General features: G+C 35.8%; 2 protein-coding genes across 3 annotated transcripts; both read left to right on the top strand.

Annotated features, from left to right (window-relative positions):
• Positions 1 to 1544: 1544 nt before the first annotated feature.
• LOC113701045 (stress-response A/B barrel domain-containing protein UP3-like) lies at positions 1545 to 3530 on the top strand. Of its 2 annotated transcripts, none has more exons than XM_072059927.1 (2): positions 1545 to 2431; positions 3160 to 3530. In XM_072059927.1, exon 1 carries the CDS (start codon positions 1592 to 1594, stop codon positions 2423 to 2425), a length of 834 nt encoding a protein of 277 aa, XP_071916028.1. In that variant the 5' UTR covers positions 1545 to 1591; the 3' UTR covers positions 2426 to 2431; positions 3160 to 3530. The 2 variants fall into 2 exon arrangements, with proteins under 2 accessions (XP_071916028.1, XP_027077304.1); XM_027221503.2 differs by lacking the exon at positions 3160 to 3530 and adding an exon at positions 2842 to 3024.
• Positions 3531 to 6008: 2478 nt separating this feature from the next.
• LOC113702471 (cytochrome P450 CYP72A616-like) lies at positions 6009 to 8675 on the top strand. The gene is made up of 5 exons (XM_027223705.2): positions 6009 to 6343; positions 6419 to 6645; positions 6773 to 7017; positions 7146 to 7539; positions 8143 to 8675. The coding sequence occupies exons 1-4, from the start codon at positions 6067 to 6069 to the stop codon at positions 7183 to 7185; spliced, it is 789 nt and encodes a 262-aa protein (XP_027079506.2). The 5' UTR covers positions 6009 to 6066; the 3' UTR covers positions 7186 to 7539; positions 8143 to 8675.
• Positions 8676 to 27982: the final 19307 nt, after the last annotated feature.

Here is a 27982-nt window from a genome sequence, read left to right as displayed (position 1 = left end):
ACATGGTGGATCGGATGAAATTTAGGTGTATTGATGAGTGTCTATTGGACACCGTTAGAAAAACAATGTTTAGGGAGAGGCTAAATTCACACCCTTGCATCCCATATCCATACGCTAAAGATCAATATGATATTAAAACCTTTTTACATTTAATGGTTTTCTTATGACCTTTTGTAATTCCAAATTTATGCTTTCATCCACTGCAAGCAATTTGCTTAGCATTGCTCTTGTAACCATTTCTTGCATTACTTTTTCTTCTAAATATTTTCAACAAAAATCTCATGGGTTTTGAAAAATCTTGGGCTTATGGGATGTGTAATGTGTATTTTTAATTTATTTTTCTCCTTTTTTATTTTGATTTTTGTTTTTCTAAATGAGAAGTGTTATTTGCACTCCCATTTATGTTAATCTCACTTCCATTATCATTCTAATCATATAGTTTTCATTTGTTAGACCATATAATAAAAATAAATGGTGAGTGCAAATAACATTTCCTTTTTTCTAAATATATAACAATCAAAATTATCATAGTACTATTCATATTCCATGTAAAAATTTCAATATTTCAGTATTTATGTGTAATCCCATTAATGATTTTGGTTGTTAATTAAACATTACACCAAATTTATAGACTATTGGATGTTTCTTTTGCATTTTTCAGTTTCTTTTATAGGATGCGTATTCTATCAAAATGATGAAATTATTTGTGTAGTAACACTTTTGAAGTACACAAGATCTCTAACTCTATTACCTAACTTGATAGGTTTCATGAATTTATTATTATTTAAAGACACTTAATACAATGAATTTTTTATTACAATGAATTTCATGAATTTATTATTGTTTATTATTGTTTAAAGATACTTAATACAATACAAATTATTAACAACAATGTGCAATGAATTTTTTAAAAAAATTAGGAAACTAATTGAAAGAATAGGTGTTATGGCAAATTTCTTTACTCTATGAAATTATAATTTTGAAATTGCAAAAAGTTATAAGTGAAAGTCATTAAGTGATAAGGGTTCAATTGCCATATTAGTAGTTAGAGTGTGAATTTAGAACGGGAGGATGTGAATTTAGCCCATTCCACATGTTTATGGCACTAAACAAATTATCCTTGATCATATTAGTTTATAGATTTTTCTAACGGGTGCTCTTAAGGTTCCCTTTATACACCTAACATTTACTTAATTTACTACATATATATACACATACTAACAATTATTATTTTCTTTTACATTTATATACTTTTTTCTATTTAATCTTGCATACATTCCCTTGTATTTATTTACTTTCTCTAATTAGTCTTATATTTTCAAAAATATAACACTTGAGCTTATTTTAACCAGTGGCCGGGCACTCAATAGAGTTATGCTTACCAAAATATTCTCCTCCGCTAACGGATTTTTTTTTTTTTTTCTGGAAAAAGAAAATCACATACATGCATCCATCTCGAGAATTTTACTAATTAAATTGAAGTCCGATATTGATATTACAAAATAAAAAAGTTTCTAAAACAATCAAAGGAATAAAGTCAAAACGGGGGCGAATCAAGTGCGACTTGGGAGTTTGGAACATCAGAAAAAAAATGCTGTGTGGAGGTGTAAGAGCAGCAGTTTACTGTAGCACAAACATCTTATCATTTCCTCGTCTCCGCTCTTCTTCTTCTTCTTCTCCTTCTCCGTTCAAATTCTTCTACTTTCCCTCCACCACCCGTCTCTACGCCGCTCAATCACAACCGTCCATCAAAATGTCCGCCGGCAATCCACCTGAGTTCATAGAACACATCGTCCTCTTCAAAGTGAAACCAGATATTGACCCTTCCAAAGCAACGGCCGTGGTCAACAACCTCAGTAGTCTCGCCTCACTCGATTCCGTCCTCCACCTCACCGCCGGCCCGGTCCTCCGGTCCAGATCCTCCTCTCTCACCTTCACTCACATGCTCCACTCTCGCTACGCCTCCAAGTCCGACCTCGATGCTTACTCCGCACACCCTGACCACGTCGCCGTCGTCACCAATTACGTCAAGCCTATCGTCGATGACATTATGGCCGTCGATTGGGTTGCCAGTGGCGCCGGCGCGGTTAATATTCCTCCCGGTTCGGCTATGAGGGTGACGTTTTTGAAATTGAAGGAGGGCTCCGGGGAGGATGAGAAAAATGAGGTTTTGGGGGTGACTGGGGGAATCAAAGAGAAGTTTCCGGGGATTGAGCAGTTGAGTTTTGGGGAGAACTTTTCTCCCGGGAGAGCGAAAGGGTTTTCAATCGCCTCTGTTGCAGTACTCAACGGGGTTAATGAATTGGAGGGATTCGATGCGGAACCGGAGGCGGCCAATAAGCAGAAGGATTTGGTTAGGGATAAGCTAGATGGTGTGGTGGTGCTGGATTACGTTGTTCCTCCGCCGCAGACGGCTAGCCTCTGATGAAGGGTACAATTCTCTGTTCAATTGTCCTGTTTCGCCAAGCTGCTTCTTTTTTTTTTTTTTGGCCATTTCTCTTTTATGCTTTATTGGACTATTATTAGGGCATGAATGTTCAATGGCATTGTTGTTGTTGGTGTTTAGGATGATATTAGGCTTTGAAACTAGAATGCTGCTAATAATGAGAAGAAGCTTTTGCCCAATTGGAAGTATTCTATGTTTTTGTTCTGTTAGATTTGCTTTTAAGTTGCTAGTTTTATTTTTCATTTTTTCAAGAGATTTGGTCTTGTTATTTCTTGTTTAGGTATATTTGTTCTTTGGTAATTTTTACTAGTTAATCCCATAGAAACACAAAGAGGGTGTTATTCTTGATTGGAAAGCGAGTTTTGACATCCTCCATGCTTCACCATTTCGAACAGAAGACTTTCAGATACGAGTATACAACAAGGATAGCAATTTTGCAATTTTTCGTTTTGAGCCCTATCAGCCTCCTCTCCTCAGTTTGATTTCTTGCATGCAAGTCTACCGCTCGATCACTAAAAATTGTTTGAAGTGAAGTGATCGCTGTGCAACCAATGACTGCACAACTGGCAGATTTGAAATGGGAAGTTTGGTTCAGTTTCACTCTCAACTAGTGCATGCCTTGCCCCATAGTGACATGCTATAGAACTGGAGCTACTTTCGCTCTCTTGAAGTTGGTCAGTTCACTGCTTTTTAAGAAATTTCTCTTGTGCAAGGATGATGATGAAATGAAGAAAATAATGCATATGGTTCAGCCAATTCTCTCACAGGCCACAGCGACTGAAGATGAGCACATTACGCAAAGGAAACTGCAATACACCTTCAAGTGATTTCTAAGCGCCAATGTTATCCTTAGCCACCTTCCCTCGTCCTCTTTATTTCTCTCACCCTGCCCTGCCCTTTTATCGTTTGCCAAGTGATGTCCAACCCGTGCTTTTCTTCAAGTCCAGGCCTGCATATATCCAATTTTCCTTTATAGGAGGCTACTCTTACCTGTCTAAATTTGTTTTCAATTTTATTGGTCATGTGAGTGAAATTCAATCACACAACTAAACGTAATACAGTCTTTCATTAGTTTTTTGGACCACCGTTGGACTTTATTTCTTTGATTGTTTTAGAAACTTTTTTATTTTATAATATCAATATCGGACTTCAATTTAATGAGTAAAATTCTCGAATGGATGCATGTGATTTTCTTTTTCCAGAAAAAAAAAATCCGCTAGCGGAGGAGAATATTTTGGTAAGCATAATAAATTGACGGTCTCTCTAACGAGTGCTCGGACTAGAGCTGCAAACGAGCTTAGACTCGCGAGCGGCTCAAGTCAAACTCGACTCGAGTTCGAGCTGGCTCGAGTCGAAATCGAGCTCAAAATATTAAGTTCGACTCGCGAGTTTGAGTATATATATATATATATATTTATTTATTTATTTTAATAGTAAAAATATATATATCCTTAATATTTTATTATTTATTAAGAAAAAAATATTATTTTATTTATTTTTTAAAAAATAAAATAATTATTTTTTATTTTTTCGAGCTCAAGCTCGAGTTCAATAAAATTAAGTCAAGACTCGGTTCGATAAGATCAAAACTCGATTCGATTTGATTCGTATGCAACCCTAACCCGAACACTCGATAAAATATATTTTAGGTGTTATATTTTTGAAAATATACGATTAATTAGAGAAAATAAATAAATGTAAGGAAAAATAATCAAGATTAAATAAGGAAAGTATACAAATATAAAGAAGAATAATAATTGTTAATATGTGTTCAATATTGATGTGTTTCAATATTGATCACTTGATATATCAACATTATACGTCAACAAAAAAAAAGGACAAAATTTTGCAGAAGAATTTATGCCAAAATAGAAAAGAAAAGGAAAAATCAAATTGCAGTTTCCACGAACTTTCAACTTTGCGCAGGAAAACGTTCTGTTAACTATAGTCTCATCCAAAACCAAAATTCTGAACGTCTAGCAGCAGCTGACGCGGTGGAAGCAATTTGTTTTTCAGTTTTTTCTATTTGACTTTTGAGCCAATGCTTGCTCTTCACGAAAAAGCAAAACTCTTAGCCGACGGCTTTTCCATCACCATTTATAATATATTATATTCGGATGACCTTTTAGAATGGGGTTAATTACATTTACTTCCCCTGAGGTTTGACCAAATAACGAATCGATCCCTGAGATTTGATCAAATAACAAAAAGGTCCCTCAACCGTTAGTCTTTGCCGTTGACTGTTAGGATTAATTACATTTACCCCCCTGAAATTTGACCAAATAATGAATCGATCCCAAAAATTTGTCCAAATAACAGATTCCTCCCCCACACTAACTTCTGTCACTTATATGTAACGGAAATAGCCAAAAGTCTGAACAACCCTTATTGATTTCCATCAAATTTTTGACCTATCGATTTTTGTGTTTTCAGAAAAAAATTTTGGTTAACAAATAAAATTTTGAATCCAACAAATTATTAATTTATTTAACAGATAAAATCAGAGTAAATTTTGATAGACCTTGTAATGCAAAATTTGCCATACACGTATTTTGTAATTTGGTGAAATAGTATGACAAATTTTGGATTACATAGGGTAATACCCATTATTCCATAAAATACCAGTGCTTTACGACTTTTCCCAATTATATGAACAAAGTACCTATTTTTTCAAAAAATAATTTATTTAAAAGATAAAGTAAAATTAAAATTTCTAGCAAATAAGAGGGTTGAAAATGTAGTATGCATTTTTTCTTTCCATAATGTACCAGCTCCTTATACTTTTCCTATATTATATAAATGAAGTGACAGAAGTTAGTATGGGGGAGGAATCTGTTATTTGGTCAGATTTTAGGGATCGATTCGTTATTTGGTCAAATTTCAAGGGGGTAAATGTAATTAACCCTAACAGTCAATGGCAAAGACTAACGGTTGAGGGACCTTTTTGTTATTTGGTCAAATCTCAGGGATCGATTCGTTATTTGGTCAAACCTCATGGGAGGTAAATGTAATTAACCCTTTAGAATGAGAAAGGAATACAGCTATGTACAGTTTACGGACATGTTTGGATTACACTATTTTTTAAAATTTTTGTAAAAAAATATATTATTCCAATTTGATTTATACAAGGTAAAAAAGTGATTGAAAAATATTTATTTGGTTTGCTATTTTTTGAAGTTCTTGAAAAAAAATATGTACGTAAGTTGTAGTAATTTGATTTATATAAAATAAACAAATCGTTGAAAATTATGTGCACGAAAAATGTAAAAATTTTTCTATAGGAAACAACAATCCAAATGGACCAGGGACATAACTTATTCTCCAAGATCAATGTAAAAATTTTTCTATTGGAAACAACAATCCAAATGGACCAGGGACATAACTTATTCTCCAAGATCATTAAGTAGTAAAATAATGAAGATGTGAAAGGTACTGGTAGATTAACTTGACAAGGAAGAAGAAAATCCTTGTATGCACTCGCTCAATAGCAACTATCCTTGACTTAAATTTCAAACAGAAGTTTCAGAAAGGCACCAGTATAAATATCGAACTAGAAGCATTTAGAAACCATAAAGCATTCAACAGAACCAAAAACCAAGTAGCTGAAAATCTTCAAGTTAATGGAAGATCTGAAAATCCTGTCCCTAAAAATCACTGCTCTACTTCTGGTAAGCTACTTCTTTCTGAAAGTTTTTTACTCCATCTGGTGGAAGCCAAAATGGCTTGAAAGGCGCTTAAAACAGCAAGGAATCAGAGGCAACCCCTACAAACTTCTGATTGGAGACATGAAAGACTTCATGAAGCAAATCACTGAAGCATGGTCTAAACCAATGAGCCTTTCTCATCAGATTGCACCGCGTGTCGATCCCTTCACTCTCAACACAGCTCAAAAATATGGTAAGTTACAAGATTCACGATGAATCGTATCATTGCAAATTGTAGTTTCCTGAGATGTGTTTCACATGCAAACAGGAAAAGTATCACTATGTTGGGCAGGGACAACTCCAAGGTTGAACATTATGGATCCTGATATAATAAAAGAAGTGCTAGCTAACAAGCAAGGTCACTTTGGTATAACACCACTGGCGTTGAACCCTCTGATACTCATTCTGACAGAAGGATTGACGCTTCTAGAGGGTGAAACATGGGCTACTCACAGGAGGATAATGACTCCTGCATTCAACTTGGAGAAACTAAAGGTAATTTTCCAGCCCTCCTTGTCTCCACCAGGTATCGTTTTTGAGATGGTACTAAGAAGCCTAAGATTAATGAATAACAGTATGGATTCTCAAACTGTTTTTGTCCCACTGCTGTGTGTCAAAATAGGGAATGGTATCAATATTTGCAGAGAGTTGTGTCTTGGTGGTAGAAAAGTGGAAGAAATCAATTGCTCTTGGTGGAACCTGTGAAATAGATGTCTGGCCTGAATTTCAGGACTTGACTGGAGATATTATTTCTCGGACAGCATTTGGAAGCAACTTCAACGAAGGAAATCAAATCCTGAAGCTTCAGAGAGAGCTGCAAGGTTTGGTTGTTGAAGCCATGCAAAGCTTGTACATTCCTGGTCTCAGGTACAATACGCTTCACATATGAGCTTTGGTTTTTTCAGTCAGTGTCATTAGGCATTGCAAGAATACCTAATGGCCTCGTTATGAGAGAATTCTGAGTTGTATGATATCCTTACCATATTAATGAACAGATTCATTCCAACAAAAAAGAACCGGAGAAGAAAAAGTTAGGACAAAAACATTACTTCAATGCTCAAGTCTTTGATTGAGAGAAAGGAAACCCTGATGAGAACTGGACAAACAAATACAGATGATCTACTTGGCCTACTCTTGCAGTCGAATGATGAAAACAGCCTACAATCTAGTCCACAGAACAAAAATGGTAACAAGATGACCATCAAAGAAATAATAGAGGAATGCAAGCAGTTCTACATAGCTGGTCAAGAGACAACCTCAAGCTTGTTAACATGGACGATGATCATCCTGGCAATGCATCCAGAGTGGCAAGAGCAAGCAAGGGAAGAAGTTCTAGCATTGTGTGGGAAACAGCATCCTGATGCTAAAACTATAAGCCAACTTAAAACTGTGAGTACTGCTCTTTACTTCTTTCAGACATAGTTGTTACCTTTTATTGAAGTTCCAATTCATTTAATATTGAAAAATCGCTAAGATACTTTAAAACTACATGTTCCTTAAACATCCATTGGAATGAGAGTTGTAAATCACTAAGATATTTGCAACTACTTTCCATTGAACATCCTCTGCGCTGATTATAACTTTGTTATCTGCGGCAGAGTTAACTTCCAAAATGGCCTTGATGCAATGCTCCGATGAAGGTCATATTGTAATAACTTTTCGAAGAAAAGCAGTGGTAATTGATACAGATAGGCTTTTAATGTGTTTTCTTTTCAATCACCAACTAGAGCAGAATATTCAAATGGAAGTAATACAAAGAACAAGCTCACGTACAATTCCTTTTAATAGAAAATGCTTCATGTTCAATCCATTCCCCCATAGTTATTTTTCTTCCTCACTTCTTCCTACATCTTGGAAGTGGAGACATGAACTGTTTATTTGAGTTGTAGAATTTTTACAGAGACTTCTATTAAATATTTACTGATCTACTTGTTTTCTTTAGTCAAATATTATCTTATGACATTTGGTGTAAACGATTGGGAATATTTACAGGTAACCATGATTCTTCAAGAAGTCCTCAGATTATATCCACCAGCTATCGCTCTGTATAAACATACATACCAGGAAACAAAGATAGGAAATCTCTCTCTTCCAGCAGGGGTAGATCTTACACTGCCCTTATTACTCATCCATCATGATCCTGAGCTATGGGGCAGTGATGCAGAGGAATTTAAACCTGAAAGGTTCTCAGAAGGATTGTCTAAGGCTTCGAAAAATCAACTAGCATTCTTCCCTTTTGGGTGGGGTCCCAAAACCTGCATTGGCCAAAATTTTGCACTGATGGAAGCAAAGATTGCATTATCCATCATAGTACAAAATTTCTCATTCGAGCTCTCACCATCCTACACGCATGCCCCCAATACGGTTATTACTCTTCAACCACAACATGGAGCTCCCATCATATTAAAGGAAATTTAGATCACGACTCAGGACATTGAAGATGTAAGATGTTCTCAAGACCTACTAAACAATAAGAACTGTCATGCCATGATTTATATCACTGGAGAAACATTTCTCAACAAAAACCGCGTCCTCATATTTTTATGGTCAGAATTTTTGTACCTGCAGAATCTCATGATTTCAGTATGACTGTTCTCTCGATCATTTTACTCTTAGCCTACGAATAAGTAGAAAAGTCCTTTGGATTGCATTTTCTAGGATTTTTTGTAGAAAAATTACTGTAGCAAATTGATGTATATGAGAAAAAAAGGTAATAGGGAAATGTGATCATGGAAAATGACGCAATTTTTAGACGGAAAATGGCTGTCCAAACAAGGCCACATTCGGAGCATTTCTCTCTCTAGGATCGGAAACTATTTCAAAAACCACAACAAATGAAGCAAACAAGCCTTCTATCAATATCAGAGTCGAAAACAAATAGTACATGCCTTTCCCTTTGATGTAAACAATTTTTGGCAAGGTACACTAAGCCCAATACACACCATACTTGGGGACTCACGCTTTTAGTTGCCTTTTCCAAGGTATTCCCATAATATGATAGGGAAATAGCAATTAAGATCAAATTTCCTGAAGTAACTTCCTTGTATACAAGGATAATGAGAAGGTCCAATATGCTATGGCTGGTTTTGAAATCCAGTGAGTTGCCACATATATCTACACTAATGAGACATCCAGTACATCCTAGCAGTTTTATCAAACACGTTCACCATAAGAACAATCTGGGCAAAAAGAAATACAAAATAATGAAACAAAACAATTCGTGATTATTCATTTTATTGTGTGAAAATAATTCTGAATCTTGTTTGTTTGTTTTACATCATAAATGCATGTTCCCTCATCAATAAATTCAATTTAAAGGATAAAATAAATTGCTCTGCAAAAGAACATGGTTTAACAAGTGAATCCACCGTCACCCTGCAAAATTCTGCTACGTATTCTCTAGCATTTGCTAGCCTGAACCTCCTTAAAGGTGGTGCTAGGATCATTCCACCGAAGATTATTCTGATTGCAGCACTGGCAACAGCGACAGAGTATGGCATGGTGTGCGGTTGGCAACGGGACGAAATGAAAAAGGGCGATAAACTGGACGCTTATATGAGCTCTATTTGTTTGATGTCTTCGGTAGGAGATTCTTGAGTATTATAGCATATTTTTTTTAAAGATTTAAAGATTTTATGTTTTATTTTTTGTGTTTTCCTGGACTTTGCAGATATACTTCTTCCACCAAGGAAGAAGATCTTTGGCAGAGCCCATTTTTAACGTAGCTACTTTCATAGTTGCAAAAGACATTTTTCAGCTGTACCATATCCCTTTGGGGTTTTGGTTATACAGGATATTTTGGCGTCTTAAACTAGGATGGGTGAGAAAAAAAATATAAATTTACAATGTAAATCAAATTTTATTTTTATTCTTCTTTTTATCCATTATTGTTTTAATCTTTTACAGTTTGTTGCATGCTGTTTGGGCCTGGAAAATCGGTTCCATTTGCTTAGAGTTATCAACGATGTGGTGTGCTATGATTCGACCATAGCATGGCTTCACTGGATATCAAAGCAACATGAATCAACCCCGGAAAAGGATATAAAGGAGGAGGTAGACAAAACCGACGAACAAACCCGAATACTCAAGAACACGATTAAAGACCTGCAACTAAGAATGGGAAACCTAGAAAAACGCATGGTATTCTCCCAAAATCTCTGCTTTCTTTTTTCTTTTTCTTTCATAAAGATTCTTTTTCTTCTTTCATATAAAGGTATGCTGGGGGCCACTTCATGTTTTGCTTTGATACACAGCTTGTTTGTCAAATCTTTGATATTTGATAGTTCAATTCGATATGTAATTTGAGTTGCATTTCTTTGACAAGTTGTCATCGGTGTTTTGTGCTTTTCTTCTGCTTCGTCTGTACTTATTTACAAACAACTATCTATCATTTTGGTTATGAAAACTCTTGTGAAAAGTTGGAGATTGAGATGTCCAAATTTGCTCTTCTTAAATGTGGCTTTATTTGGTGTTAAATTATAAAGTATTAATGGGTAGCATAATGGGTTAAATTATACCGGTGATGCATAATGGGTTAAATTATATTTGGTGTTAAATTATTACCAGGTGATGCATAATGGGTAGCCGGATCTTTTCTCAATACTTAATGCTGGTTGTCTTACTGACTCGTAGACAGGTGATACCGGTGAACAAAGAGACAAAGTGACCGGTGATCAAGATGAGCAAGGTGACAAAGTGACCGGTGATGAAGCAACTGGGGGGAAGTAGTAGTAGCGGTATAGGTAAAGACAGTTTTGACTATAGGATATCATGGTTTTGACTGCAGCACCTTGACCCAAGTAGTAGTATAAGTATATACAGATACTAGTTGCGTTAGTTTATTGCAAAAGTGGAGGGCCGAGCTCTGGTACGAAGTCGCTTATTAAACCTACTGGTGAAAGCGCTGCAAAGATGAAATCGACAAAAATTAATTTGAGAGTCTTTTGACACTTTTTATTTCTAAAAAAGGTCTTTCATTTTTTCACTTTTTTTTTGGATAGTACAAGGCTGAATAACGTGTAGTTGGTAAATAATAATAACTTGGAAAAAGATGTGAATTTTTTAAAATATTTTTAAAACAAGTTGTTCATTGACTTCTTGATTTTATATCAAACTGTCTAGCCATCTAGCCTTAAAACTTAGAATGAAAAGCGCAATCTGGACGGAAGAACACGGTATGCATGAGACAGAAATTGGTCCGAATTGCCCTTGTTTGCACCTTTAGAAACAACAAAATCGGCCTTTTTTAATATAATAATAAGTGTATATAACATAAGATTAGAGTCTAGAGATGAATTTCAAAGTTTCACATAGATGATATGTTTTCTGTTTCTAGATGCTGAGGTAAGGAATTTTATCACCATCCATATTAATTACTATTTACTAGGCAAGTTTAATAGTTTATTTCTCACAATTAAAATACTCTTAACTGAACAAATATGGACCCCAAAATCTTAAAGTATAATTATGAATTCCACATTCTTCTTCAGGGTATTCCCACTAGTGAAAACTCAACTATTAAATTTGTCAAATAATTGGTCTAGACTGTAATAAAATTTCTCAGCTGAAGGTTGTTGAGGGTGGGGATAAGTATGACCGAATTAATATTCCTTAGATTTTGAATTATCAATTTTAAAATTAAATAATTAAAATTAACGCCTCAAGTTGGACCAAGCATTAAGTGAAGAAGCTTCAAACAAGGATTATAAAAGACTAGGAGGTATTAATCGCGCGTTGCACGGTGGGGATAAAATTGTGAATGTCCAACTTACTATAATAAGCTGGAAGACCAGACCTATATTGCAAGGACGTTACTATGCAGTTACGGAAAAATAGATAAATTTTTTGAACTGCATTTAATAAGGCTGAAAAACACTACAATAAGACCTCCCCACAAAGGAGACTGTGAGAACCCAAAAATTTTCACATTTTCTCAGCATTATTTTATTTCTTTACCTACATTTTACACTTTCCTTGGAAATATTAAAATTTCTATGCATTTTTACAAGTAAGTACAGTTTTAAAATTATTTTCGTAGTATGAGTTAGTGTACATTAGTTTGAAGTGCGTTATAGACGTGGGACCCGCTAGTGCGTTAAGTGCGATAAATTTTTGCTAATTAATTGAAGTTTTGTATCAAGAAATATTATTTTACAAGGTGCTAGGAAATAATTAGAGGTTACCTAGAGGGATTAACCATTGGAAGACAACAAGATGAGAATTAACCCTTGGATGCCATTTGTCACATAACCATTGGATCTTGACTTTGACTTCGACTTGTCTTAACCTTTACTAAACCAAATTTTGACTCAATTTCTTTCCATTTTCATTGTCTTGGCAGAAATTTATGGAGAGGAAAGAACAAGAGAGAGTTTCTTCAACTTCAACTTCAATTCTTGCTCAAATCTTGAGTTTCAACCGATTAATTTGCAAACTACTCCATAAAACTTACTTCCCAAGTAGTTTCCAAGGTGTTTGTGGAGTTATTTTTGGAGGACAAAGCCTAAACTACCATCTTTCTTGGGAGATAAGGTAAATTGTCGAGAAACTCCTTCTTTACTTCAATTAATGGGCAATTTGTGGTTATAGTTGTTGAATTAGTAATTTTGTGAGAGAATTATATGGGTTGAAGTAGGTTTATGAAAATTTCAGTTTCTTGGTGAATTTTCTGCCCTAATATGAAGATTAATGATTAGTTATGGTTTGATAGGTTTGATATGTGAAATAGCTAGTGTTTAGATGTTAGTTTACTTGGCCTAAAGAAATTTCTGGTTTGTAAGCATAAATTCCAGCTTGGATGATAACCTGCCCTGCTTCTGCCCAGTTCTATTTCCCCATTTTAGAGGCCGAACTAACCTTAGCGCAAAACATGAAAGTTGTAGATAATGATTTTTTTATAATTGCCTACAAAATTTCAGCTCAATCGGAGCAACATAGCCTATGAAATGACCGAAATACCCTTGACTGCCCAAAACCCCTATTTTCGCGGACAGTTTTCTATCTTCGTGGGAATTTCAATTTTTGACTCGGAAAATGCATGATTTAGCTTTGGAGGTCTTCATAAGAAATGTAGGTATATGTCTTGGCTTTGAAACGCCATAAGATACACCTCAATCGGACTTCAGTAGCCTAAGTTATTGTCATTGAATCATAATGCAGTTAACTAGTCTGATTGTGAGATGCTGGTTCTGTAATTTGGAATTTTGACTTAGATACACTTCAAACTAGACTGAGTTGTCTTCATAAAAGTTGTAGCCCTCTGTCTTAGCTTCGAAACGGTATAAATTTCACCCCAATCCGATAAGCGTAGTTTCAGTTGTGTCCGTTACGCAAAATAACATCAAATCTATCTTTTGTTTTCCAACTTAAACTTCATTTCCGCACATATTCCTAGTTTGATTTTGTACTTATATGACTCTAAGCCTATTGAACGGCTATTACAATGAGCTTACATTGTGAATGACTTTGGGACTGATTGAGGAAAAATAAAGCCATAAATGGCTGAAAAATAAGTAAATCCAAAGGGCGTGCTGCCCAAATTTGCACCCGAAGGTTAGGTAGATGTACTCTTTTCACTTCCAAAACTATATTTATACTTTGTACCAGTAAATATTCAGATTTTCTTTGATTCACCTAAACTTTGAGGGTTTATGTGACGCCCCCGCTTCTCCCAAGGGCGAACCCTAGGGTATCGGCGGGACGCCTGCCTAACTCGTGCCAGGACTCAAAATTTCAAAGCAAAATAATAACTAGATAAACCAAAAACGTACTATTCACAATATAGCCAACTCCAAAAGAGTTCTATTTATATCCCCAAAAGTAGCTATTCAGACCAAAACGTTACACTATGATAACAACCAGCAGAAAGTGGACCCTAAGGAGGGTCCTTATACAAACCATCAAAACAAAAAGGAACATCCTACTTGTCCAACTATTACAAACTAAACCTAACTATACTAGTGAATGTGCCAAGTAGTTCCCTGCGTCGCCCCCTGCTAAGGAAAACAAAGGAAATGGGGTAAGTTATATACTTAGTAAGTAAACAGGGGTAAAATCATAAATTTGCACATTTATATAAACAACTATTTCACAAAATGACAAGTCAAGTGCAAAAGTAACAATACAAATGAAGGATACAGGTTGCCTCCAAAGCCAAGTCGTTTGCCATGCGTGACCTCCTGTCGACACTCCGTCGACCACAAATAAGGTTCGTAAAACTCCACTTGTACTTCCTCCTGACACCTTGTCACCCTCACTGGCCAGTCACCTCACAAACTTGCTCGAGCGAACGAAATCACAAACTTGAGCTTGAGTCACAAGCTCGGGTCACAAACTTGGTTTACAACTTGAACCTACGAGCTTGATGACCTCAAGACTAGGTTGGACTAGTTTCGACCAAACCCCGGCCGGCTCGAATAGTCCATCTAGGTCTTGAGATCGGGCCCACAACTTCATCATATTTCACAAATTCACAAAAGTCACCCCGAGCTCCAAGCTTAAGGGGTTCAGCACCAAAATAATTCATATATACACATCTCATGGAGAAACAAAGGTACAAACTAGGGTTTAGGTCGAGTGTGATAAAGTACACCCTCGCCTAAGTCCCCCTTTTATTCACATCAAAACACATAAGCAGTTTATACACATAAACGGCCTGAATACTTACACCAAAAGTACGTATAGCAAAATGCAAGGATCACGTCATGTATACGGCTAGTAGGCCCCACCGGCACCGTCTAACCCGTCACCGTCTGAAATAGAAGATTGTACCACATTATATCACAAACGGCTACTAGAATGCATAAATCAAGTAAAATAGCAAAATCGGCACATGCAAGTGCGGAAACGGCAAACTGAAACGGCCAGATCTGCCATCTCAAACCGTTTAGATCAAAAGTTATGCTAGGAATATCGGACTAAGGTGGGTGAGACACTGTTTCGAAGCTACAAGGAAGGGCTACAACTTTTATGTAGACATCCCAACCCAGATCTCAATAGATATTGGTCAAAAATGCACAAAATAGTTCCAGCCATTTCATTTTGGGTTACCAAACAGGCCCTGTTTGAAAGACCATAACTCATGACTTAGAAATCAAAATCAAGAAATTTCAGAGGCGTTAGAAAGATCATTCATAAGGCTATAACTTTCATGTTTGGACCAAAGGCTGAATCAATACAGAGCATGGAGAACAATGGGTCCAAACATCCCTGTCAGAACTGTCCAAATTCGAAGGCAGTTCTGACAACCGATCTTGTTTTGGTCATAACTGGAGCTACGGAACTCGGATTGGAATGCACTTTATACCATTTTTAAGCCAAGACCAAGATATACATTTCTTATGAAGGAATCAACACCCAGTTCACATGTTATCAAAACGGACATAGCATGGTCAGAAGCAAAATTCAAAACGTAACACAATCCAGTGTCCAAAACAGGAGTGAGTGTTTTGGCTGTAACTCGGGCTACACTGATCCATTTGATCTGAAATTTTGTAGGCATATTCAGGACTTAATGGACTACAACTTTCATGTTTTGGGTAATCCCTGAATCCGTACGTAACATCAAGACAAATGGAGCCAAATTTCAGATGCTGAACTACCCTGGTTTCCAGTTTTGCCGGTTTTGCGCGCCGCAACCGCACAATCCGTTTCTATGAGTAACATGCAAGTTTGCTGGCCAAATACACACCAAATACACACCCTTAAACCAGCTCCTAACTCCCTTCTCAGAATCTGAAATTACACCATACAATTTTACAAAACTAACTTCATGTTATCTACACCTTCTAATCCAACTTCATATGCACCCATTCACTTAGACTAACCATTAGTGTATCACACCCTAACCAAGTTAACCCTAACCAAGCAATTACTTCTTACTTTAGCCTAGGGTTTCTTAACCCAAATCAGTTTTTTACCATCCACTCACCAAACAAATAAAACAAATCATCAAACACAACCATTACAATCTTCATAGCACAAAATTAGAGCTAATTAACTTGTTTAGCATGAAACCCTAATTAGGGCTCCTATGGCCGAATCATCAAGGCCCAAATTTTCACTAAATTAATCCATAAAACCAAGTAATAAACATAAGAGGCACCATAATCAATCACAACTAACAACAATTATCATCATTTCCCACTATCTCAAGCATCACAAACCATACTTAACTTTGCATAGGAACTTTCTTACCTCAAGATGAAGGTTGTATGATGACTAATGAACTCAACCCAACTCCAAGATGGATTCTTTATGCTTCAAGATGAAGATCTATAGCAGAAATTTGGTTGAACTTAGCAAAATTCCCCTTGGTTCTTCTTCTCCCTCTCACGGCTCCAACTCTCTTTCTCTTCCTCTTGTTTGTTTGTTTTGTTTTGTCATACAATGACTTAGTTATGGCCCTTGAGACTAATATGTGGTGCAAGACCACTTAGGAGAGATATTTATTAAGCTAACCAATCACACAAGAGTGCTTTATTTGCTTTTTAGCCCTTGCACTTCAACTTAGCCTTTATTCTACTCTTGCCCTTAAACCTTTACTTTCCTATCAAATTACTCCATAAGTTGTAAACTTAATCTAATCCAAACTCATTAATCTTCTTAGTTTCTCTACTAATCACCCTACCAACTTAATCATCTCTACTTAAACATGTATTAACAAACACAAATGCAATTAAACAACAATCATGGTGTCATGGGAAAATTAAGAGTTTTTAAACCCAACTTAGGGTTCTAAGAAATTATAACACTAGAGGTTTTCCTCATTTAGGGTTTCTAACCTTCTTAAACTTATTTAATCTATATAAAATAGATCAAATCCTATACTTACCTATACTAACACACACACTAGCATAACTAACTTTAATTACAACTTGAACTTCTGATCCCAACCCAAATTAGGGTTTCCTCCTTAGCCTTAAAACCCAAATTACTGCACAAATAGTGAATATCACCTAATATCAAACTTAAGAACTGTCTGGGGCCTCACAGTTTAACTATAAAATTTTTTCTTGGTTATTATTAGGGTTTGTTTAGCTTTCTTTTCATATGATTTTACCCAAGACACTTGTTATACGTTATTTCTTTGCATATGAGTTAGGTTCAGACCGAACGAAGAGCTTTACGCAAATTTAAACAACTGTCTTTTCATATCCGGTCGTATTTTGAAGTGGCACTATTAATTTATTTTCAATGGAATTTTCTAAAAACCTTTTTGGTATGATTTTGTGTTTGATTTGGGGGAAAACTCTTAGTTACTAATGTCTTATAATCGAAATATACACTTTTCACCTTAAAATTCATATTTATGTATTGCACTAGTAAGCATTCAGATTTTCTATGAATTACTTAAACTTTCGATGAATGAACTGTGATAGTTTCTCTTGGTTATATTAGGGGTCCTTGGTGATTGAGGGTATCACCCGAAAGGAGACTTTGGACGTTCTTTTGTGTAAATAGGTGAGTGTTCCTTGTTTGTTATATTTTCATTGACGATGTGGCTTGTTCTTGATTATATGATTTGTTATGAACGAATGATAACATGTTAAATGTTTTCACTGATTGCTTCAAATGAGTTTTCTAGGCGAGTGTGTACTTTATCGCACGCGACCTAAATGAATATGAAATTTTCAATGATTAAATGATTAAATGCTAGTTGCGCATGATGTAAGCCTTTTGGCTGAACTGGACCCTGCCCTTCGTTACCAATCGACTCGAGCCAGAAGCGGACTCGGTCGAGCGATATGGTGACCCTGGGTGTGAACGTTTGGTATACTCGAGTATTACCTTGTTGTCGGGTGGAGCCTGGCCAACGTCCAGGAGGAGGTGAATGAAATGAACGAATGAATGTCAATGCAAACGAGGGTTTTACTTACAAAAATGCATTTTTTTTAATGATTGGAGGAATAAGGAGAATGACAGGAGAATGAACGAACGAACGAACGAATAGCTCCATGTAGCCTGTATCCTTTTAATGAATGTGTTGTTATCCCTTTCCCCTGTAAATGTTTCTTGAACTGAATTGATTATTTGATTATGTGTTCGGAACCTCACTGAGCTTTTAGCTCATCCCTTTAGTTTTGTTTTTCTTAGCAGGGGAAGGCGAGCAAGGACGAGAGCTCGGTAGAGACTAGCCTACTAGTTTCTTTGATTTTGTAATGGTTCTCGCCCTAGTGCTCGGCACGGGTTGGATTATGGTGAATTGAGAACTTTTGTATATAAGTTTCGCTTTAAGTTTTGGATTGTTATTTCGTTTGATCTTGTGGTTTTATTTCGGATTTGATTGAGGTTTGACTGAGTCCCGGCGAGACTTGGGCAGGCGATCCTCCAAACCCTTTGGTTCGCCATAAAGTGAGGTGGGGTTGTCACAGAGACAAGCACTGCGGATGGTATCAGCTTGAAAAGGTACAAATGAGGGTTCTTTCCTGATGAATACTATTTTTAAGTCCAATTCGTAGCACATAAATAGAGATAATGGGATGTATTTCCCCTCTTTTAGTTTCCCTCTTTTTTTCATAAGCCACGTAATCGATAGAAAGGACAAACAATTCTAAGTTTCTGTTCCAATTTCTTGAAACGGGTTTCCATAGCTGTTGATAGCGTCTAATTTGTTAGGGAAACATATGCATGCTCAGTAGAGGTGGCAAATCAACTCACTTAACTAAATTTATCCATACGCGCCCATGAATAGATGGGTATGGGTATCTTAAATTTTTGTATATGGGTATAAATGGGTTACCCAATAATACCCATTTATTAAATGGGTATTATTGGGTAACCCATCAAACCCATTAAAAATTCTCTTCCCCTAAATCTCTTCTTTTCCCCCACCCATTTTTTTTTTCAAATTTTTCATTTTGTCATTAAGTTAACTACTTTTGTTTCATTATTATTATTATTTGTTGGTTTTATTTTATTATTTTGTTTTCTCTTAGTTTGTTAACTTGCTCATTTTTCGGCATTACCAATTTATGATAAATTTGAGCCTCTTTTCTTATCTTTCTAAAATGAAATTTTAAATTTATATATGAAAAAAATGTTAGCGGTTAAAAATTTTTCGATTAAATTTTTATATTAACTTTTATAGTACTTAGTTCAAATTTTTATATTCTTATTATTCAATTATTAAATAATATGTAATTTTGTAAAATTGAGTATAAATGAAAAAAATTTGGTAATTAGGCTTATTGAACATTATAAGTAAATATTTAAAACTAATGATGGGTACAAAGAGCGGTATAAATTGATAACTTAGTTTGCAAAAATGAATTTAAATGAATTTACAAAAAATTAAAATAAATGGGTTATAAATGGGTAATTGGGTTACCCAATTCATTTTTTGACTTACCCATTTATACTCATCTAATTAAATGGGTATAAATGGGTTGACTCACTTATACCCATTACCTATTTTACCCAACCCAAACCCGTCCAAGTCATTCATTTTAACACCTCTAGTTTCAACCAACCCCGCCATCGTTTCATCCATAATCTCATCACCCTTCGTTGCATTCCCAATACCACCACCACCGTCACCCTGCAAAATTCTGCTACGTATTCTCTAGCATTTGCTAGCCTGAACCTCCCTGAAGGTGGTGCTAGGGTCATTCCACCGAAGATTATTCTGATTGCAGCACTGGCAACAGCGACAGGGTATGGCATGGTGTGCGGTTGGCGATGGGACGAAATGAAAAAGGGCGATAAACAGGACGCTTATATGAGCTCTATTTGTTTGATGTCTTCGGTAGGAAATTTTTGAGTATTATAGCATATTTTTTTTAAAGATTTAAAGATTTTATGTTTTATTTTATGTGTTTTCCTGGACTTTGCGGATATACTTCTTCCACCAAGGAAGAAGATCTTTGGCAGAGCCAATTTTTAACGTGGCAACTTTCATAGTTGCAAAAGACATTTCTCAGCTGTACCGTATCTCTTTGGGGTTTTAGTTATACAGGATATTTTGGCGTCTTAAACTAGGATGGGTGAGAAAAAAATTATAAATTTACAATGTAAATCAAATTTTATTTTTATTCTTCTTTTTATCCATTATTGTTTTAATCTTTTACAGTTTGTTGTATGCTGTTTGGGCCTGGAAAATCGGTTCCATTTGCTTAGAGTTATCAACGATGTGGTGTGCTTTGATTCGACCATAGCATGGCTTCACTGGATATCAAAGCAGCATGAATCAACCCGGAAAAGAATATAAAGATGGAGGTAGACAAAACCGACGAACAAACTGTGAGGCCCCAGTCAGTTCGTAAGTTGATATTAGGGTTATTCATTATTCGGTGTGGTGAAATTTGGGTTTTAGGGCTAAGGAGAAAACCCTAATCTTGGTTAAGATTGAAAACCCTAGTTTATGTATTATTCTTCGTAGGTTCGAGCTATAATTTATATTCGGTGTTCTAGTGTGTGTTTTGGCATACGTAAGTTTAGGATTCGTTTTAGTTTACCAAGGTTTAGCAAGTTTGAAATGGTTAGCAAACTCTAGATTAGCAAACCTCTAGTATTACAATTTATTAGAAAGCTTAAGTGGGGTTTCAAAACCCTAATTTTGCCAAAGTTATAAGAGTTGTTGTTTGATTGTGTTATTATGGAAAAAGTATGTTTAAGTATAGGTGATTAAAATAAGAAAGTGATTAGTGAAGTAATTAAGTGTGATTACATGTTTTAGATTAGATTAAGTTATGACCTATGGAGTTAATTGAAAGATTATCAAAAGTTTGAGGGCAAGAGTAGGATAAAAGCTAGGTTGAGGTGCAAGGGTTTAAAAGGCAAATAAAGCATTTTTATGTGATTGGTTAGCCTAAAAATATCTCCTATGGTCTTTGACTATTTATTACCTTAAGACTTGTAGGCTAATCACAAGACAAACAAGACAAAACTTGGAGAGAAATAGAGTGAGGGAGAGCCGGATTTGAGAGAAAGAAAAAGGAAGAGAAAAGCTTTTGTTTCTTGCAATTGTTTTCATTAATCTTGAGTTTGGATCTTGGAGGAACAACTTGGAGCTTGGGTTTTGGAAGATTAACCTAAGACACTTGCAACTTGAAGGTAAGTTATCTCTTTTGAAAGTTAAATTTTGGGGGTTTTAATTTTGAAGTCATGAAAGTGAAGTTTTTGTTGTAATTATGGATTTGTATGGTTTATGTGGTGATTATTGAGTAATTGAATGGTTAATTTTAGTGATTTATGCTGCTGGAAATTTCGGTCAAGAGATGAAAGAATTAGGGTTCTTGTTAAACATTTTAGTTAGCTCTAATCTTGTGTTATTGAACTTGTAGTGGTTGTGTTTGATGATTGGTTTCATTGGGTTGGTGAGTGAGTGGTAAAAAACTGAATTGGGTTAAGAAACCCTAGGCTTTCTTAGGTTGGTTTAGCTTGGCTAATGTTTAATTAGTTAGGGTTTGGTTAGTAAGTTGTTGGATTAAGTTTGGTGATGCAAATGAAGTTAGTTTAAGGATCATGGTTAGTTTTGGCAATTTTGTAGTGGCTTAGAGGGAAAACTTTGGACCATTGGTAGGTCATTTAGAAGTTAGTATATGTGTGTTTATTTGGTATGAGAATAGTTAGAAACCTTGCATAAGAACCATAGAAATGAACCATGCGTTTGCGACATTGGAAACCGGCAAAACGGGTAACCAGGGCAGTTCAGCATTTGAACTTCGGTTTCATTTTTCTTAATGTTACGTACGGATTTAGAAGTTTCTCAAAACATTAAAGTTGTAACCTCTTATGTCCTGAATATTCCTGCAAAATTTCAGGTCAAACGGATCAGTGTACCCCGAGTTATAGACAAAACACTAGCACCTGTTTTGTACCCTGAAATGTGTTACGTTTTGACTTTTGCTTCTGCCCATGTTTTATCCGTTTTAATAACGTACGAACTGGGTGTTGATCCCTTCATAAGAAATGTAGATCTTGGTCTCAGCTTCGAAACGGTATAAAGTGCGTCGAAATCCGAGTTCCGTAGCTCCTGTTTTGAGCAAAACAAGATCGATCGTCAGAACTGCCTTGAATCTGGACAGTTCTGACGGGTACTTTGACACTCAACTTTCGTTCTATTCTGAATGGATTCAGGTCTTGGCCAAAACAGCAAAGTTTTAGCCTTATGTCTCAGCTTTCCAATGCCTTTGGAATTTCCTGATTTGGATTGATGAGCTGGGAGTTATGGTCCAGCAAACATACCCTGTCCATCACTCTAAAGTGCAAATTTCTGGAACGATTTTCCATACTTTCGACCTATTTCTGTTCAGATCCGGACTTAGGTGTCTTCATGAAAATTGTAGCCCTTCCTCATAGCTTCGAAATGGTGTCTCGATCACCTTGATCTGACATTCCTAGCCTAAATTTTGATCATAACGGTTTGAGATGGCAGATTTGGCCATTTCCGTTTACCGTTCCGCGCGGGCGCGTGCGCCCATTTTGCCGTTTCCGCACTTGCATGTGCCGATTTTGCCGTTTTGCTTGTTTTGGGCATGTTATTGGCCGTTTGTGATAATATGTGATACAATCTTCTATTTCAGACGTTGGTGAGCTAGGTGGAGCCGGTGGGACCTACTAGCTACTCCTCGCGGCACGAATTTCGTACTTTTGCTCTTTTGTTCGTTGAGTAAGTATTCAGGCCGCTCTTATGTGTTAGTTGGTTATGTGTTTCGATATGTATGAAAAGGGTATCTAGGCGAGGGTGTACTTTATCGCACTCGACCTAAACCCTAATTTACGTACATATTTGTACATGGCATATGTATATGAATCATTTTGGAACTAAACCCCTTGACCTTGTGGCTCGGGGTGACTTTTGAGTAAATTTTGTGAAGTTTGTGAGTTTGGGACCCGATCTCATGACCTAGATGGACTATTCGAACCGGTTAGGGTTTGGTCGAAATCAGTCCAACCTGGTTTGAGGTCACCAAGTTTGTGAATCCGGTTCACCGATTATGTGGACCAAGTTTGTGACCCGAGCTTGTGAACCAAGCTCAATTTCGTTCGCTCGAACAAGTTTGTGAGGTGTTTGGCCAGAGAGGGTGATAAGGTGTACGGTGGGAGTACAAGTGAAGTTCTACGGACCATTATTTGTGGTCGACGGAGTGTCGGCAGGAGGTCACACATGGCAAACGATCTGGCTTTGGAGCCACCTGTATCCTTATTATGTGATGTTACTTTTCTGCTTTTGCTTTACTCTTACTGTGTAATTGTTAATATGTGAGATTTACGCTTTTGCCCCTGTTTACTTGCTAAGCATATAGTTTACCCCTTTTCTTTTGTTTTCCTTAGAAGGGGCCGACGCGGGGACTTTTGACACAGACTCTAGTATAGTTAGATTTGCATGTAATAGCTGGACAATTAGGATGTTTGTTTTACTTTTGGTGATTTGTATAAGGACCCTCCTTGGGGTCTACTCTTTGGTTTTGGTTATAATGATAAGGATGTAATAGTATGAGCAGGTACTTTTGAAGAATGTAATTAGAACCCTTTTGGGGATTGTATATATTGTATATAGTGCTCTTTCGATTTATCTAGTTTTATTACATTAGGTTTTGAGTCTTGACGCGAGTTAGGCAGGCGGCCCGTCGATACCCTTGGGTTCACCCTTGGGAGAAGTGGGGTCGTCACACAAATCCAAATGCTCAAGGACACGATTAAAGACCTGCAACAAAGAATGGGAAACCTAGAAAAACGCATGGTATTCTCCCAAAATCTCTGCTTTCTATTTTCTTTTTCTTTCATAAAGGTTCTTTTTCTTCTTTCATATAAAGGTGTGCTGGGGACCACTTCATGTTTTGCTTTGATACACAGCTTGTTTGTCAAATCTTTGATATTTGATAGTTCAATTCGATATGTAATTTGAGTTGCATTTCTTTGACAAGTTGTCATCGGTGTTTTGTGCTTTTCTTCTGCTTCGTCTGCACTTATTTACAAACAACTATCTATCATTCAGGTTATGAAAACTCTTGTGAAAAGTTGGAGATTGAGATGTCCAAATTTGCTCTTCTTAAATGTGGCTTTATTTGATGTAAAATTATAAAGTCTTAATGGGTAGCATAATGGGTTAAATTATACCGGTGATGCATAATGGGTTAAATTATATTTGGTGTTAAATTATTACCAGGTGATGCATAATGGGTAGCAGGATCTTTTCTCAATACTTAATGCTGGTTGTATTACTGACTCGTAGACAGGTGATACCGGTGAGCAAAGAGACAAAGTGACCGGTGATCAAGATGAGCAAGGTGACAAAGTGACCGGTGATGAAGCAACTGGGGGGAAGTAGTAGTAGCGGTATAGGTAAAGACAGTTTTGACTATAGGATATCTTGGTTTTGACTGTAGCACCTTGACCCAAGTAGTAGTATAAGCATATACAGATACTAGTTGCGTTAGTTTATTGCAAAAGTGGAGGGCCGAGCTCTGGTACGAAGTCGCTTATTAAACCTACTGGTGAAAGCGCTGCAAAGATGAAATCGACAAAAATTAATTTGAGAGTCTTTTGACACTTTTTATTTCCAAAAAATGTCTTTCATTTTTTCACTTTTTTTTTGGATAGTACAAGGCTGAATAACGTGTAGTTGGTAAATAATAATAACTTGGAAAAAGATGTGAATTTTTTAAAATATTTTTAAAACAAGTTGTTCATTGACTTCTTGATTTTATATCAAACTGTCTAGCCGTCTAGCCTTGAAACTTAGAATTAAAAGCGCAATCTGGACGGAAGAACACGGTATGCATGAGACAGAAATTGGTCCGAACTGCCCTTGTTTGCATCTTTAAAAACAGCAAAACCGGCCTTTTTTAATATAATAATAAGTGTATATAACATAAGATTAGAGTCTAGAGATGAATTTCAAAGTTTCACATAGATGATATGTTTTCTGATTCTAGATGCTGAGGTATGGAATTTTATCACCGTCCATATTATTTACTATTTACTAGGCAAGTTTAATAGTTTATTTCTCACAATTAAAATACTCTTAACCGAACAAATATGGACCCCACAATCTTAAAGTATAATTATGAATTCCACATTCTTCTTCAGGGCATTCCCACTAGTGAAAACTCAACTATTAAATTTGTCAAATAATTGGTCTGGACTGTAATAAAATTTCTCAGCTGAAAGTTGTTGAGGGTGGGGATAAGTATGACCGAATTAATATTCCTTAGATTTTGAATTATCAATTTTAAAATTAAATAATTAAAATTAATGCCTCAAGTTGGACCAAGCATTAAGTGAAGAAGCTTCAAACAAGGATTATAAAAGACTAGGAGGTATTAATCGCGCGTTGCACGGTGGGGATAAAATTGTGAATGTCCAACTTATTATAATAAGCTGGAAGACCAGACCTATATTGCAAGGATGTTACTATGCAGTTACGGAAAAATAGATAAATTTTTTGAACTGCATTTAATAAGGCTGAAAAACACTACAATAAGACCCCTCCCCCACAAAGGAGACAAGCATTGCGGATGGTATCAGCTTGAAAAGGTACAAATGAGGGTTCTTTCCTGATGAATACTATTTTTAAGTCCAATTCGTAGCACAAACATAGCGATAATGGGATGTATTTCCCCTCTTTTAGTTTCGCCCTTTTTTTCATAAGCCACATAATCGATAGAAAGGGCAAACAATTCTAATTTTCTGTTCCAATTTCTTGAAACGGGTTTCCATAGTTGTTGATAGCGTCTAATTTGTTAGGGAAACATGTGCATGCTCAGTAAAGGTGGCAAATCAACCCACTTAACTAAATTTATCCATACCCGCCCATGAATAGATGGGTATGAGTATTTTAAATTATTGTATATGGCTATAAATGGGTTACCCAATAATATGCATTTAATAAATGGGTATTATTGGGCAACCCATCAAACCCAATTAACCCATTTAAAATTCTCTTCCCCTAAATCTCTTCTTTTCTCCAACCCATTTTTTTTTTTCAAATTTTTCTTTTTGTCATTATGTTAACTACTTTTGTTTCATTATTATTATTATTTGTTGGTTTTATTTTATTATTTTGTTTTCTCTTAATTTGTTAACTTGCTCATTTTTCGACATTACCAATTTATGATAAATTTAATCCTATTTTCTTATCTTTCTAAAATGAAATTTTAAATTTATATATGGAAAAAATGTTAGGGGTTAAAATTTTTTGGATTTAATTTTTATATTAACTTTTATTGTACTTAATTCAAATTTTTATATTCTTATTATTCAATTATTAAATAATATGTAATTTTGTGAAATAGAGTATAAATGAAAAAAATTTGGTAATTAGGCTTATTGAACATTATAAGTAAATATTTAAAACTAATGATGGATACAAAGAGCGGTATAAATTGATAACTTAGTTTGCAAAAATAAATTTAAATGAATTTACAAAAAATTAAAATAAATGGGTTATAAATGGGTAATTGGGTTACCCAATTCATTTTTTGACTTACCCATTTATACTCATCTAATTAAATGGGTATAAATGGGTTGACTCACTTATACCCATTACCCATTTTACCCAACCCAAACATGCCCAAGTCACCCATTTTGACGCCTCTAGTTTCAACCAACCCCGCTATCGTTTCATCCGTAATCTCATCACCCTTCGTTGCATTCCCAATACCACCACCACCGTCACCCTGCAAAATTCTGCTACGTATTCTCTAGCATTTGCTAGCCTGAACCTCCCTGAAGGTGGTGCTAGGGTCATTCCACCGAAGATTATTCTGATTGCAGCACTGGCAACAGCGACAGGGTATGGCATGGTGTGCGGTTGGCGATGGGACGAAATGAAAAAGGGCGATAAACAGGACGCGTATATGAGCTCTATTTGTTTGATGTCTTCGGTAGGAAATTCTTGAGTATTATAGCATATTTTTTTTAAAGATTTAAAGATTTTATGTTTTATTTTTTGCGTTTCCATGGACTTTGCGGATATACTTCTTCCACCAAGGAAGAAGATCTTTGGCAGAGCCAATTTTTAACGTGGCAACTTTCATAGTTGCAAAAGACATTTCTCAGCTGTACCGTATCCCTTTGGGGTTTTAGTTATACAGGATATTTTTGCATCTTAAACTAGGATGGGTGAGAGAAAAATTATAAATTTACAATGTAAATCAAATTTTATTTTTATTCTTCTTTTTATCCATTATTGTTTTAATCTTTTACAGTTTGTTGTATGCTGTTTGGGCCTGGAAAATCGGTTCCATTTGCTTAGAGTTATCAACGATGTGGTGTGCTATGATTCGACCATAGCATGGCTTCACTGGATATCAAAGCAATATGAATCAACCCCGGAAAAGGATATAAAGGAGGAGGTAGACAAAACCGACGAACAAACCCGAATGCTCAAGGACACGATTAAAGGCCTGCAACTAAGAATGGGAAACCTAGAAAAACGCATGGTATTCTCCCAAAATCTCTGCTTTCTTTTTTCTTTTTCTTTCATAAAGGTTCTTTTTCTTCTTTCATATAAAGGTGTGCTGGGGGCCACTTCATGTTTTGCTTTGATACACAGCTTGTTTGTCAAATCTTTGATATTTGATAGTTCAATTCGATATGTAATTTGAGTTGCATTTCTTTGACAAGTTGTCATCGGTGTTTTGTGCTTTTCTTCTGCTTCGTCTGCACTTATTTACAAACAACTATCTATCATTTTGGTTATAAAAACTCTTGTGAAAAGTTGGAAATTGAGATGTCCAAATTTGCTCTTCTTAAATGTGGCTTTATTTGATGTAAAATTATAAAGTCTTAATGGGTAGCATAATGGGTTAAATTATACCGGTGATGCATAATGGGTTAAATTATATTTGGTGTTAAATTATTACCAGGTGATGCATAATGGGTAGCA

This window comes from Coffea arabica, chromosome 7e, assembly GCF_036785885.1.
Source record: "Coffea arabica cultivar ET-39 chromosome 7e, Coffea Arabica ET-39 HiFi, whole genome shotgun sequence".
Lineage (NCBI taxonomy): Eukaryota > Viridiplantae > Streptophyta > Magnoliopsida > Gentianales > Rubiaceae > Coffea > Coffea arabica.
Note: the sequence above shows the minus strand (reverse complement) of the source record. Positions and strands in the feature narration are given on the sequence as shown.